The sequence below is a fragment of the Mirounga leonina genome, unplaced genomic scaffold (assembly GCF_011800145.1).
Source record: "Mirounga leonina isolate KUSES-001 unplaced genomic scaffold, KU_Mleo_1.0 Mir_94, whole genome shotgun sequence".
Taxonomy (NCBI): Eukaryota; Metazoa; Chordata; class Mammalia; order Carnivora; family Phocidae; genus Mirounga; species Mirounga leonina.
Window position 1 is genome coordinate 41545148 of NW_023270855.1, and position 13837 is coordinate 41558984.

General features: G+C 44.8%; 1 protein-coding gene across 1 annotated transcript in view; it reads left to right on the forward strand.

The window, feature by feature from the left end:
- Positions 1-9274: 9274 nt before the first annotated feature.
- Positions 9275-13837, forward strand: part of SLC25A20 (solute carrier family 25 member 20) — a 28241-nt gene continuing 23678 nt past the window's right edge. The window contains exon 1 of the mRNA XM_034997752.1: positions 9275-9489. Coding sequence (XP_034853643.1) covers positions 9385-9489 — 105 coding nt within the window. The 5' untranslated portion in view covers positions 9275-9384. The remainder of the gene's footprint in view (positions 9490-13837) is intronic.

Genomic DNA, 13837 nt, shown 5'->3' on the forward strand with positions numbered 1-13837 from the left:
ATTTATTTATTTATTTATTTATTTATTTATTTATTTATTTATTTATTGGAGTGGGGGAGAGCATGAGCAGGGGGAGCGGCAGAGGGAGAGCAGACTCCCCGCTGAGCAGGGAGCCTGATGTGGAGCTTGATCCCAGGACTCTGGGATCATGACCTGAGCCAAAGGCATCCACTTAACTGACTGAGCCACCCAGGCACCCCTAATTGGTTATTGTTAATGTATCGAAAAGCTATTGTTTCTGGATATTGTTCTTGTGTCTGTCTCTTAAATTTCTTCTTAGTTTCAAAGGGTCTTCAACTGATTCTTTTGAATTTTCAAAGTAAGCATTTAGATCACTTGAAAATTGTGATATTTTAGATTCTTAATTTTTATTTAAATTTTTCATTTATTCTTTCCTTGTCTTATTTCCCTCCCTCCTTTTTTCCCTCCTTCTTTTTTTCTTTCTTTCTTCCTTCCTTTCCTACTTTCTTTTTTTCCCTCCTTTCCTATTGGTCTTACTGTCTTGGCTACCATGTTCAATAAAAGGTTAAGCAGTAATCATGATCAAAAGCATACCTTTGTTCCTCTCATTAATAGGGAGGTTTCTAATATTTCACCTTAAACATTTTTGCTAAGAAAGATATAGTTACTAAGTTGCTTTTTAAAAAAAATTTTTTTTAGGTAGACTCCACACCCAACATGGGTCTCGAATTCACAACCCTGAGATCAAGAGTGCATGCTCTACTGACTGAGCTACCCAGGCACCCAGTTGTGTTTTTTTTTTTAGATAGTTATGTTTTATCTATTACAAGGGAATTTACTTAAAATCTTAAGTGTCCAGTTTTATGTTCTTTTCCCTTTTTTAAAGGTTTATATATATATATTTTTAGTAATCTCTATACCCAACGTGGGGCTTGAACTCACAACCCAGAGATCAAGAGTCACACACTCTTCTGACTGAGCCAGCCAACTGCCCCTATGTTCTTCCCCCGCTTTTTTTTTTCCCCCGCTTTTTTTTTTTTTTTTAAGTTTTTCTTTATTTAAATAATCTCTACACCCAGCGTGGGGCTCGAACTCACAACCCCAAGAACAAGAGTTGCCCACTCCTCTGACTCTGAGCCAGCCAGCCACCCCCCCTTTTTTTGTTTTGTTTTTGATAAGGAATGATTGTAGGCTACTATTGCTGGTCAGACTCTCTGGAAACAAATGCTGAAATGGAGTTGGGAGAGCAAGGTATTTATTAGGGACCAACATATGTAAAGGGAAGGAGCAGGAAGCAGAATTGGGCAGAGGCAAAAGTTAAACTGTGTTGCAGGCCCAGTGAACCTGCCACTAACCCAGCAGAGAGCACTGGAATTGATGTGGGAAACAAAGGCAGGAGAAAAATTACTAAATATCCTTACTAACAGTCCATTGACAAGTCCTTGAAACAGGCAGAGTGACATTCCTCTAGGGACTCAGCTGCCTGGAGGTTGACACTTTGCTAAGGGCAAAAGACAATTGTAGCCCAACCCCCAGGATCCTGTAAGTCTACTTTTTTTTTTTTTTTAAAGATTTTATTTATTTATTTGAGAGAGAGAATGAGAGAGAGCACATGAGAGGGGGGAGGGTCAGAGGGAGAAGCAGACTCCCTGCTGAGCAGGGAGCCCGATGCAGGACTCGATCCAGGGACTCCAGGATCATGACCTGAGCCGAAGGCAGTCGCTTAACCAACTGAGCCACCCAGGCGCCCAAGTCTACTTCAACATATAAAAATTCCCTTCGAAACTTCCTTTATCTCTACCCCCCAAGATACATGTTGGCAATTATCCCCCAAGCATATGATCCACTGTTACACATCTGAAGGGACTCATGACTAAGGTTTTATTAGACAGTAATAAATGACCTTTTCCCAACAATAGCTAGCCCCCTCAAGGTCCTGGAAACCTTCCTTCCAAAATTCCTTAGAGACTTAGGCTATCCCTAACCCCCTCTCAACTTGAAAGTATGTAATGGGCCACTCCTCATGACACCAATGCAGCTCTTTCTGCCCATGGGTCCTGTCCCTGTGCTTTAATAACATCACCTTTTTGCACCAAAGATGTCTCAAGAATTCTTTCTTGGCCATTGGCTCCGGATCTCACCAACATTCCAAAACTACATCATTTGGTGACCACGAAGGGACCCCTCTCACTCTAGAGAGCTTTCTTTCTGTTCTCACCTTCACTTAATAAACTATCACTTCACCCTTTTGTGTCCACGAGATTCATTCTTTGGCTCTGGGACACAAGAACCCTGCAACCCTGTAACAGAATGAACAGTTGCCTATCAGTATCTTATACCAGGTCAAACTCACCAGGCATTTATATACTTTTACAAACTTGGATTTATACACTTGTTCAATCACTGGGTGTAGGCTGTCTTGGGAAGGGTATGCCTAGAAGAGAGGCAGCTATCTGAAACTAAGGCCATTTCCTGAAGGACTGAGAGCTGGAGGCTGTCTGCTACTCTATGTTCCACAGCTGGGCAGCCAGGCCTTCCTTGAAGAAGGTTCTAGGTGGTACAACTCCATGTCTACCACAAATATTACATGGTTCTTACCATTTATTGAGATGATCATGGATTATCATCCTTACTATATTAGTGTTATGACCACGTTATGGGATTTTTAAGTAAGCTCCACAAGCAACATGGGGCTTGAACCCAAGACCCTGAGATCAAGAGTTGCACACTTCGGGCACCTGGGTGGCTCGGTTGAGAGACTGCCTTCGGCTCAGGTCATAATCCTGGAGTCCCTGAATCGAGTCCTGCATCGGGCTCCCTGCTCAGCAGGGAGTCTGCTTCTCCCTCTGACCCTTCCCCCTCTCATGTGCTCTCTCTCTCATTCTCTCTCTCAAAATAAATTTAAAAATCTTTAAAAAAAAAAAAAGTTGCACACTTCACCCACTGAGCCAGCCAGGTGCCCTGGGATTCACTGATTTTAAACCACATTTGGTCATAATACCTTATCCATTTGAAATTTTGTGGAATTGATTTGCTAATATTTTACTGTTAATATTTTTGTTATTCATGCATTAAGTGATGATAGTTTCTGGTTTCCTTTTTCTAATGTGAATGCTATCCTTGTCTGATTTTGGCATCAGGGTTATGCTAGCTTCTAAAATTTAGGAATAAGTAACAGTGAAAGCAACCACATACAGAAAACTGTTAGATATGGCCCAGGTACCATGTCTCATATGAATCTTCTGGAATTTTCATACCAGATTCTTATTTTTAATTGAACATCAATGATTATTAAGATAACTATTAGTTTCACAAGTTTTTTGCTTACCATGTTTTCCTTCTTGGATTTATTTGTTTAGCTGTAGTATATATTTTTTTAGTATATTCTTTTATCATTATCATTATAATAATTATTATTAACATATAATGTATTATTTGTTTCAGGGATACAGGTCTGTGATTCATCAGTTTTACACAATACACAGCGCTCACCACAACACAAAACCTCCCCAGTGTCCATCACCCAGCCACTCCATCCCTCCCACCCCCCCTCCACTCCAGCAACCCTCAGTTTGTTTCCTGAGATTAAGAGTCTCTTATGGTTTATCTCCCTCTCTGGTTTCTTGTTTCATTTTTTCCTCTCTTCCCCTATGATCCTCTGCCTTGTTTCTCAAATTCCACATATCTGTGAGATCATATGATAATTGTCTTTCTCTGATTGACTTATTTCCCTTAGCATAATACCCTCTAGTTCCATCCACACCGTTGCAAATGGTAAGATTTCATTTTTGATGGCTGCATAATATTCTATTATCTATCTATCTATCTATCTATCTATCTATCTATCTATCTATCTATCATCTATCTACCACATCTTCTTTATCCATTCATCTGTTGATGGACAGCTGTAGTATATTCTTGAATAATTCCTTCAGAGAAGGCATGTGGGTAGCAAACTTTCCAAGTTTTTCTTTTCTTCATTGAAAGTGTGCTTGTTGCTTCCTGCCACTTGAATGGTAATTCGGCTGGGCATAAGACTGAAGGTTCAAAATTATTTTACCTCAGAAATTGGAACTTATTTTCTGTTGTTGTCTTACAGTCAGCATGGTGAATGAGAAACCCGCTATGTTTTGATTTTTATTCCTTGCTTGATAGCCTTTTTTTTTTTTTTTCACTCTGAAAGCTTTTAAGATTCTTTTCCCTGGGGCGCCTGGGTGGCTCAGTCGTTTTGCGTCTGCCTTCGGCTTGGGTCATGATCCCGGGGTCCTGGGATCGAGCCCCGCATCAGGCTCCCTGCTCCGCGGGAAGCCTGCTTCTCCCTTACCCACTCCCCCTGCTTGTGTTCCCTCTCTCGCTGTGTCTCTCTCCGTCAAATGAATAAATAAAATCTTAAAAAAAAAAAATTCTTTTTCCTTTTGTTCTGAAAAGTTGCCACAGTACAAATAGATGTCTTTTGTTATTCATCTTGCTTGGTACTCACTGGCCCTTTTCAGTTGAAAGATGTGAGTTTCCTACGGAGATATTTTCTTCTTTATTTCTTTGATTATATCCTTCTCTCCTTACTTTGTCCTTTCCTACTGGAAATACTATTAGTAATACTATTACTCTGTCCTTTCCTACTGGAAATACTATTAGAGAGGTGGGAACCTCTGAATCTGTCCTCTGTGCCATAATTTCCCTCTCTTTTTCAGCTTGTCTTTTTTTTCACATTGCCTTTTTAAAGAGCTTTATCAACTTGATCATTCAGCTTTCTAATTTTCTTTCTAGGAGTGTCCATACTTTAATTCAGCTCACCTGTGAAGTACTTTTAAATTCAAGATTTCTTGTGGGTTCTTTTTTCCTGGATGCCATTTACCTTCAGGTTGTTGAGTTTGAGATCCCTGTGGGCAGCAGGGGTGGAGCCCATGATGAGTAGAGATTGGAGAGATTTTAGCCCAGACTTAGAATCTGAGGCCAGGAAGAAAGAAAGAAGAAAAAAGGACCAAAGAAGGGACATTAGGAAGATTAGTCCATATTTGATTTCCAGAGTTTAGGAATAGGCTTCTCATCTGAGGTCCAAGGATGGCTTCGAGTTCTCATGAGACTGAAAGCACACCTGCAAATATATATGTACATTTTTCTGGGGAAGGAGTACCAGGGATTTTCCACCCTGAAAATGGCTAAGAACCACTGGTTGGACAATGTCAAGCATGTGGAAGCAACTCAGTATATGTCTCTTGCATCTGCATGTTAGGGAGTAGGAAGGAAACTATGTGCTGAAGGGAAAAGTACATGTAAAGAGGCCTGGGTCAAGGGTGGGAGGCAATTAAGTAACAGGTCTGTGTGGTAACCAGGAGAAGCTCAGTTTGCTCAGAGATGAAGATAGAGTCTAGAGAAAAACAAGGTTGAGGGAGTGCGCTACTATGAGATTATGAAAAGCCTTGACTGCCCAGAGAATACTACTTGTATTTTATTCCGGTGCAATGAGGAGCTGAGGATGATTTTTGGCAGGAAATGGCATAGTCAGATTAAATTTCATGTCAGTTTTCTATTTTTTTTTTTAAGATTTTATTTATTTATTTGCCAGAGAGAGAGAGGGAGAGTACAAGCAGGGGGAGTGGCAGGCAGAGGGAGGAGCAGGTTCCTTGCTAAGCAAGGAGCCCGATGTGGGACTCGATTCCAGGACCCTGAGATCATGACCTGAGCCGAAGGCAGACGCTTAACCATCTGAGCCACCCAGGCACCCCTTCATGTCAGTTTTCTAGTTGTGGGTAAGCCTGACCAGATAAATAGGCAGGAAGACCATTTGTTTAGTGGATTATCAGTTACCCTTTGAGGATTTAATAGGACCTGGTGGGCTTAAGTAGAGTCCACATTGTGGTCTGTCATGGAGGTTACCAGCAGGGGTACTAGGAGGGCTGTTTTATATCAAAGACCATCTCTTCTAGAAGCTGCTGTGAGTGCAGGTTGACTCTAAATTAGCTTCTCTTCTGTAGCCAAAGTATTACAAGCAGTAAATGAGAGAAATAAGGTCCCATTACGAAATCCTGAATCTTGGACCTTTGCTCAGTAAAACTCCTGAGGTCAATTCAGTGATTAGCACAGAGTTTTGCAAACAGGAAGAGTTCAGTGAACATGTGGCCCTCTCCTGGTTGAAATTCCCCATAATCTATGGGAAACAAACACAAAGATGATCACTGGGGAAGAAAGTCAGGAGGAAATCTCAGGTCTCAGGAGCTGACAATCTGCTTTGCACTTGAGCTCTCTTCTAACTGCCCTTTCTTGTTCTAATGTCTGAGATTCTTGTCCTCGGCCATACTGAAGCCCTCTGAAGACAGAAAACCACTTTGTAACTTACTCAACAACAATCATCCTTTTTTTTTTTTAAAGGAGGGGGTGGAAAGATAGAGGAAGAGAATCTTCAAGCAGACTCTCCGCTGAGTGTGGAGCCCAACACGGGGCTTGATCCTATGACCCATGTGATCATGACCTGAGCTGAAAGCAAGAATCAGTTGCTTAACCGCCTGAGCCACCTAGGTGCCCCAGGAGAGAAAGAATCCTTTAAGCGGGTTCCACTCTCAGCGTAGAGCTGAACACGGGGCTTGATCTCACGACCCCAAGATCATGGCCTGAGCTGAACTCAAAAGTCAGACACTTAACCAACTGAACCATGCAGGAGCCCCAACAGCAATCAGACTTTTAAGCACCTACTGTGTGTCAGGTGTTATGCTACCTTACTTTATAATTGGCCTATGAGCTGTCTCCTTGTCTATCTTAAACAGTTTTCTTCTGTTTCAGAGGTTCTTAACAATGGGTGCTTCACCAACCCAGTCACAAAGCTTTAAAGACTCTTGTGCCAGGACTCAGTTCCAGAGATTCAGAGTCCTAGAGATCCCAGGGATTTAGAAGAAGCTTGCTGGGTGATGCCACACACACTAGATACCACCCACACTACCTTAGGGACCTTGTCTTATCAGCGGTGCTTTCTCTCTCTTTTCTTGATATTTCCCTCAGCCTCAGTCCCATCTTAAACACTGAAATCTAAACCTTCCTTTAAGTCTTTGTTCTTTTCGCTTCCCTGCCAAACCCCTCGAACCAGTAATTAATTGACTCTCAGTGCCCTGCCTTCTTGTGGCCTGTTCAGTACTCAACCCATTACATCAACACTCCTGGCAAGCTTCTTCTAAATGTCACCAATGACTAATAGTTAAACTTAAGGAGTGTTTAAAATTCCTTAGCTTGACCCAGCATTTGACCCTTTCATCCTTTTTACTGAAAGGCATCATTCTCTCTTTGGTTTCCTCTAAAACTCTAGTAGCAACTTCTGTTTTGGGGGCTCCTCCTAACATGCCAGCCCATTTCCCCATGGTATAGTCTTCCAGGGGTTGCATATACATCTCTTTGCTGCAGCCTTCCTGGCTCTGTCTCTGGCTTCACCTCTCCCCTGGTTCCCAATCTGTACACCTGATAATGATCAAATATGTCCTCAGGGTTCCATGAGTACAGCAATTGCAGTTTCTGAAACCCAGAGTTGCTGCAGGTTTCTGGTAATATTAGCCTCTGGGTTCTAGCTCCTTTTCCATCCACCAGTGACCCTTGCCTCAGTTCATGACTTCCCTTCCTCTTTCCTGGACTGCAGTAATTCTCTCTCATCTGGTTTCCCTGCTTCCAGTCTCTCCCAACACAAATTCATCCATCTAAAATAGACTTTCTAAAATAAATCTGATCATGTCACCACTGTGCTTAAAACTGTTCCATGGCTTCCCATGACCTCTTAGAAAAAGGTGTATGGCATAGAGTAGACAGGCTTTGGGCCCTTGCCTCAGCCTCCTTGCCCTCTATCGGGTCAGCTTGGCAGTGAGGTACCTGCCACATGTCTGTTGTTTTTGTTTAAGTTTTACTTATTTAAGTAATCCCGACATGGGGCTTGAACTCACAACCCCGAAATCAGGAGTCTCAAGCTCTTCCAACTGAGCCAGCCAGGCACCCCTATTCACAGCTTTTTAATTGAATATTTTCAAACATACAGAAATGATGAAAGAGTAAGATAGTGAATACTTGGATACCATCCACCTAGAGTCATTAAGGCAAAAATATTAGCATCATCCTTAACTCCTCTCTCACATACCTTATGTTCTATTCATTAACAATTCCTTTAGGTTCTTCTTTCAGAATATATCCAAAATCCAAATACTTCTCACCACCTCCTTTTCTGTGTCCCATCCAAGCCAGCACCTCTGACCATTACTTTTAGCTTCGTCCAGGCTCCCTGCTTCCTCCTTGCTCCCTACAGTGCTGTTAACTCACTATGTCACTCTCCTGCTCAAAACCCCAGAAAGGCAGGGCACCTGGGTGGTGCAGTCAGTTGAGTGTCGGCCTCTTGGTTTTGGCTCAGGTCATGATCTCAGGGTCCTACGGTGGAGCCTCGCATTGGGTTCCGCTCTCAGCATGGAGTCCACTTGAGTTTCCCTCTCCCTCTCTCTTCCCCTCCCTCCCCCCACGCTCTAGCACACGCACTCTCTCAAATAAATAAATCTTTAAAAACAAACAAAGAAACAAACAAACCCAGAATGGCTTCTGTCTCCCATCTTCTTCAGAGGAGAGGCTGATGTCCTCATAGTGGCACCAAAGCCTGTTTAATGTGCCAGTATTATCTCATGTCTTTACCTGCTACTTCTTCCTCTCCCTCACTCTGCTATAGCCACAAAGGCCTCTCTGGGGTTCCTCAAACAGGCAAGCCACAGCCCATCTCAGGGCTTTTGCATTTTCTTTTCCTCTGCTTCTTAGGTCCCTCACCCTCCACCCTATATCTTTGGACAGGACTCACTCCCTCACCTCCTCAGTGAAACCTTCCCTTACCTACTTAAAACTGCCTATCACTCACCTGCTCTCTCCCATACTCTCCAACCCTCTTTCCAGGTTTTTCTCCAAAGCAGTTATCACCATTTGATACACTATGCAGTTTTCACTTATTTATCTTTGTTATGCTCTGTAAGCTCCACATGGACAGGGACCCGAGGGCTGAGCTACCAGCTATGCCTCCAGCACCTGGAAAGGCGTCTGGAACACAGCAGAGCGCTGTTGGCCTCAGTGGAGTGACTGGAGGAATGGGAGCCCAGATTAGAAAACATTCAAGTCCGGGAAGACTTCCTGGAGGAGTAAATCTAACCGCCCGCTCTCCCAAACACGGCCCAGAGGGTGTGCAGGCCAGCTCCGCTTCCCCGAACCACGCCGGTCGGGGGCGGGGCCTCGACCGGAAGCCGCCCTCCCCAGCGGAAGCCGGACCCTGCAGCCTGTGCCCTCCTCCCAACCTGTCTCCGGCTCTTGCCCCGCCCACCCGAAAGTGGGTGAAAGGTCGGCGCTGCAGGCACTGTGGCTGGGGCTGTGGAGCAGGACGGGTTTGGAACAGACCGACACAGTGCCGGTGAGGTGGACGGACGGGCCATGGCAGACGAAGCGAAGCCCATCAGCCCGCTCAAGAACCTGCTGGCCGGCGGCTTTGGCGGCATGTGCCTGGTATTTGTGGGGCACCCGCTGGACACCGTCAAGGTGCGAGGTGGCTGGGGCGCCGGCTGGAGGGAGGAGGCCCGAGAGGGGCGCAGACAGTAGCCTCTCCCACGAGGCGCAGCCCGGGATAGAAGCGGGGCCCGTGGGAGTTTACATGAGAAGTCCAGGGAATCTCCCTTTCACTCTTTTCGAGGATCGGGGGTGGGGGGGAGTGGGGGGAAGCGCAGAGAGAGCAGCATCTAACCGTCCATCAAGGGCTCTGATTTAAAGTTCTCTGTCCGGCAGAGTCAGTCTCCTGACCCTGCGCCACTTCTCTGGGGATAGGAAAGAAAAAGCGCCTCCTCAAAGCTCTGATATCAGCAAACTTATAACATTATCAGCAGGATTGAAACAGGTCACCTGTTAAAGCCCTCCTCAGAAAGAGAGCTAGGCAGAGGCGCAGTTATTCTAGAGATGTCTTTGGACATTCTCTGGGCCCGCATCACCATCTCCTCATTTTGCCCGCTGGGGGTTGGCCATCTTCAGCCTGTCACCTCCGGTTAACCTGACAGCCTCTGGTGGGAGGTGATGATAACCTCAGAGATGTAATCCCTTCCAAGGAAAGCAAGTGACTGATTTTGCCCAGGGCCAGGATTATCCTCACAACTCCCCCATGAGGAAGCCATAATCAAACAGGCTCTGGGAAGGAGGAAACTCACCAGGACCAGTTCCCTGGTTTTCCTCACATTCTGCCTCAATTCTTCCCACTTTTAGCACTTTTAGCAAGGCCTGCCTGGAGACCAAAGTCCATGCCCTGCGACTTAGCATTCGAAACTTTATCCGAGTTTTCTAACCTTACTCCTGGACACACATTTGGAGGAAATTGACAGATCATGTCCAGGGTGAGCCTGTGGGGAGCAGACATAAGTCTTTCAGAGTGGGAAGTCTGTGTAGGGGATTTATTAGAATATTGGTTGGGTTTCTTCCCCAGGAGATTGCTCTGGGGACATTTCCTCTTGCAGGTTTGGGCAGCAACCTCTTTGCTGCCGTTCATTTGGGAGAAGAGTCGGAGTCATTCTACAGGAAGGTCAGGTTTAAAACAACCAGGCTGGTTAGGGCACCGTGAAACATAAAATCAGATGTTTATTCAGCTGATGGTAAATGCTGTGTGTGTTAGTGCTTCCCAGAAAGTGGCCGTTTTAGGCAGCACTGTCTAGTAAGAGAGAAGTGTCTGGTCTCTCATCCTACTCTTGAGCCATGTAGCCAGACGTCTTGTTAGTTCCAGGCATTTGGGACCTCTCTTGAGACAAAACAAAACCCTTCTTGGCTGCTTTACACAAATGTTGCTCTTAACTTCTATATCCTCTTGCCCTTCCTCCCCACAGATGTGACTTTCAGGAAGGGCCCAGTGATCTCTGTACTGAAGTGTAAATGACTGAAAATGTTCCCGGCACTTTTATCAGCCAGAAAGCCTCTTTTAAGCTTAAACAAAACCACAGATTGCGGATTGCAGGCCTTTTGACCTCAGAGAGCCACATGGGCTCCAGTCAAAGCCTGGTCTAGGAGCACCTTCAAAGGTCCAAGGTCACTAGTTACGGCCTAAGATGGAGTTGGAGCTTGGAAAGGTTGTATGGCAGGTGGCTAAGGGCTGGCTGAGTTCTGACTGGAGAAGTAGAAAAACCCAGACATTCTGGGCCTGGGGAGGGCAAGAGTGAAGGCAGATACAGGCTTGGCAGTGGGAGTCAGGCTGTAAAATAACATCAACCATGGGGTACTTTTTTTTTTTTTTTAAGATTTTATTTATTTATTTGACAGAGAGAGACACAGTGAGAGAGGGAACACAAGCAGGGGAAGTGGGAGAGGGAGAAGCAGGCCCCCCGCTGAGCAAGGAGCCTGATGTGGGGCTCGATCCCAGGACTCTGGGATCATGATCTGAGCTGAAGGCAGATGCTTAACTGACTGAGCCACCCAGGCACCCCAACCATGGGGTACTTTAATGTTCTTGCTGGCTTGGATGGCCAATGTCATGATGGGACAAGGATGAGATTTACACAAAATAACAGAAAGGGATCAACAGTTTTGATCCACTTCTCCCTCCCTACCAAGCGAGGGAGGTTGTGTCTGACCATGGAGGATCTGAAAGCCAATATAAGGGATTTTAGATATAAAGCAGTGGGAGCCTCTGGACATTTCTACTGTTCTGTTCTATAAACTCAGATTTGCATGTCCTCTCCATTACCTAGAGAGTGATTCCTTATTGTGACATGTGAGGCCCTAACAAATATGAGAATAAGAGATTCTAAAGAAACAGAGGAACAGCATGCTGAAAATGGTGTTTTGAAAAAGTTAGTATGATAACAATCTGAGAAGGACTTGGAAGCAGAAGAACTCTGAGCAGGAAAAACAGCCAGGAAATAGACTGCAGCAGTAACTGGGTATATCAGTTATCTATTGCAGTATAACAACTTACCCCAAAACTTAGTGATATGAAACAACAGCAGTCATTAACTCTCACAGTCTTTGTGAGGCAGGATTTTGGGGGCAGCTTAGGCAGATAGTCTGGCTCAGGGTCACTTGTGAGGTTGCAGATATTGGCTGGGATCCAGAATGTGTAAAGAACTGTTATAACTCAATACAAAGACAAATAGCCCAATTAAAAAATGGGCAAAGGACTTAATATTCAGTAAGTATTAGACAAATTTATAGAGACAGAAAGTAGATAAGTGATTGCCAAGAGCTGATTGGAAAGAGGAATGGGGAGTAACTACTAATGGTGTGGTGTTTCTTTTTGGGGTGATGAAAATGTTCTAAATTGATTTTAAGGAAGGTTGCACAATTCAAAATACTAAAATCTATTGAATTGTGCCCTTTAAAAGGGTGAATTTTTGGTATGTAAATTATATCTTAATGAAGCCATTAAAAAAAGTACTGAACCAGGCTGCCTGGCTGGCTTAGTTGGTAGAGCATGTGACTTTTTTTTTTTTTAATATTTTATTTATTTGAGAGAGAGAGAGAGAGAGAGAGAGTGCTCCAACACAAGCAGGGGGAGGGGCAGAGGTATAGAGGGAGAGAAGCAGACTCCCCACTGAGTGGGGAGCCTGATGCGGGGCTTGATCCCAGGACCCTGAGATCATGACCTGAGCCGAAATCAAGAATCAGAGAGCATGTCACTCTGGATTTTGGGGTCATGAGTTTGACTACCACGTTGGGTGTAGAGATTACTTTAAAAAAAAAAAAAGGTACTGGACCAAAGACAGCGCACCTCCCCCCCATAATAGGTGTTGTTTGGGACTGCAGTCATCTGAAGGATTGGTTTCCATGTGGTTCATTCACTTGCTGGCATGTTCCTGCTGGCTGTGTCAGGAGGCCTTCTTTCCTCCACACATGGCCTCTCTAGGCTGCTTGCGTGTCCTCATGACATGGTGGCTGACTTCCCCCAAAGCAGATAACCTGCGATCGAGACAGGCAGAACCTGGCCTTTTTATCACCTAGCCTTGGAAGTCATATAGCATCAATACCACCACACTCTACTTGATAGAAGTGAGTTCACTGGGTCTGGTCCACATTTAAGGGGAATGAATTAGGACTGACCTTTGAAGGGGAAAGAGCATCAAAGAATTAGAGGACATAATTGAAAATGGTTTACAACTTGCTCTGGGAGAGAACTCAGAGAGAGAGAGGAAGAAATTAGGATTCTGGAAGAATCTCGAAGGACCACTTTAACAGACTTGGTGCCCATGTCAAGAGCAACAGGAAGTAGTCGGAGGTGATGCTATGGTTTCAAATTCTGAGAAAGAGGATGGCTAGGTGGCTCTGGCACAAAGGGCACATTCTTTTTTTTTTTTTGACAGACACACAGTGAATGAGGGAACACAAGCACGGGGAGTGGGAGAGGGGGAAGCAGGCTTCCTGCTGAGCAGAGAGCCCCATGCAGGGCTCGATCCCAGGACCCTGGGATCATGACCTGAGCCGAAGGCAGACGCTTAACGACTGAGCTACCCAGGAAAGGGCACATTCTTTAGGAGGGTGAGATTCCAGAGGTGATTTGAGTAGGGAGATCTTCTCCAGGCAGTTGGAAATGTAGCCCTAAAGATGGGAAAGAAGGTCTGGATATGACCAAGTGATAGTCATCACTGAGTAGAAGCTGAAGCCCTGCAGTCTGAGTTTTCTGAAAGGGATTGTGGACCAGTTGGGTAGGGCGCTAAGCCTTGAAGAATGCCTGGAGTAGAAAAGGAGATAAAGAAGGGAGGTTTCAAGAAGACATAGTTTGAAGCATTGGATATACCAAAAGGCCGAGAAGGATGAGAACCAAGAAAAGTAGGATTAAATCCACCTTACTCCAGAATGCCTCTGTGGAGTGCCTTACCTAACCACAAGCATGCCACCACAGATGGAAGGAGCAGGGGTGGCA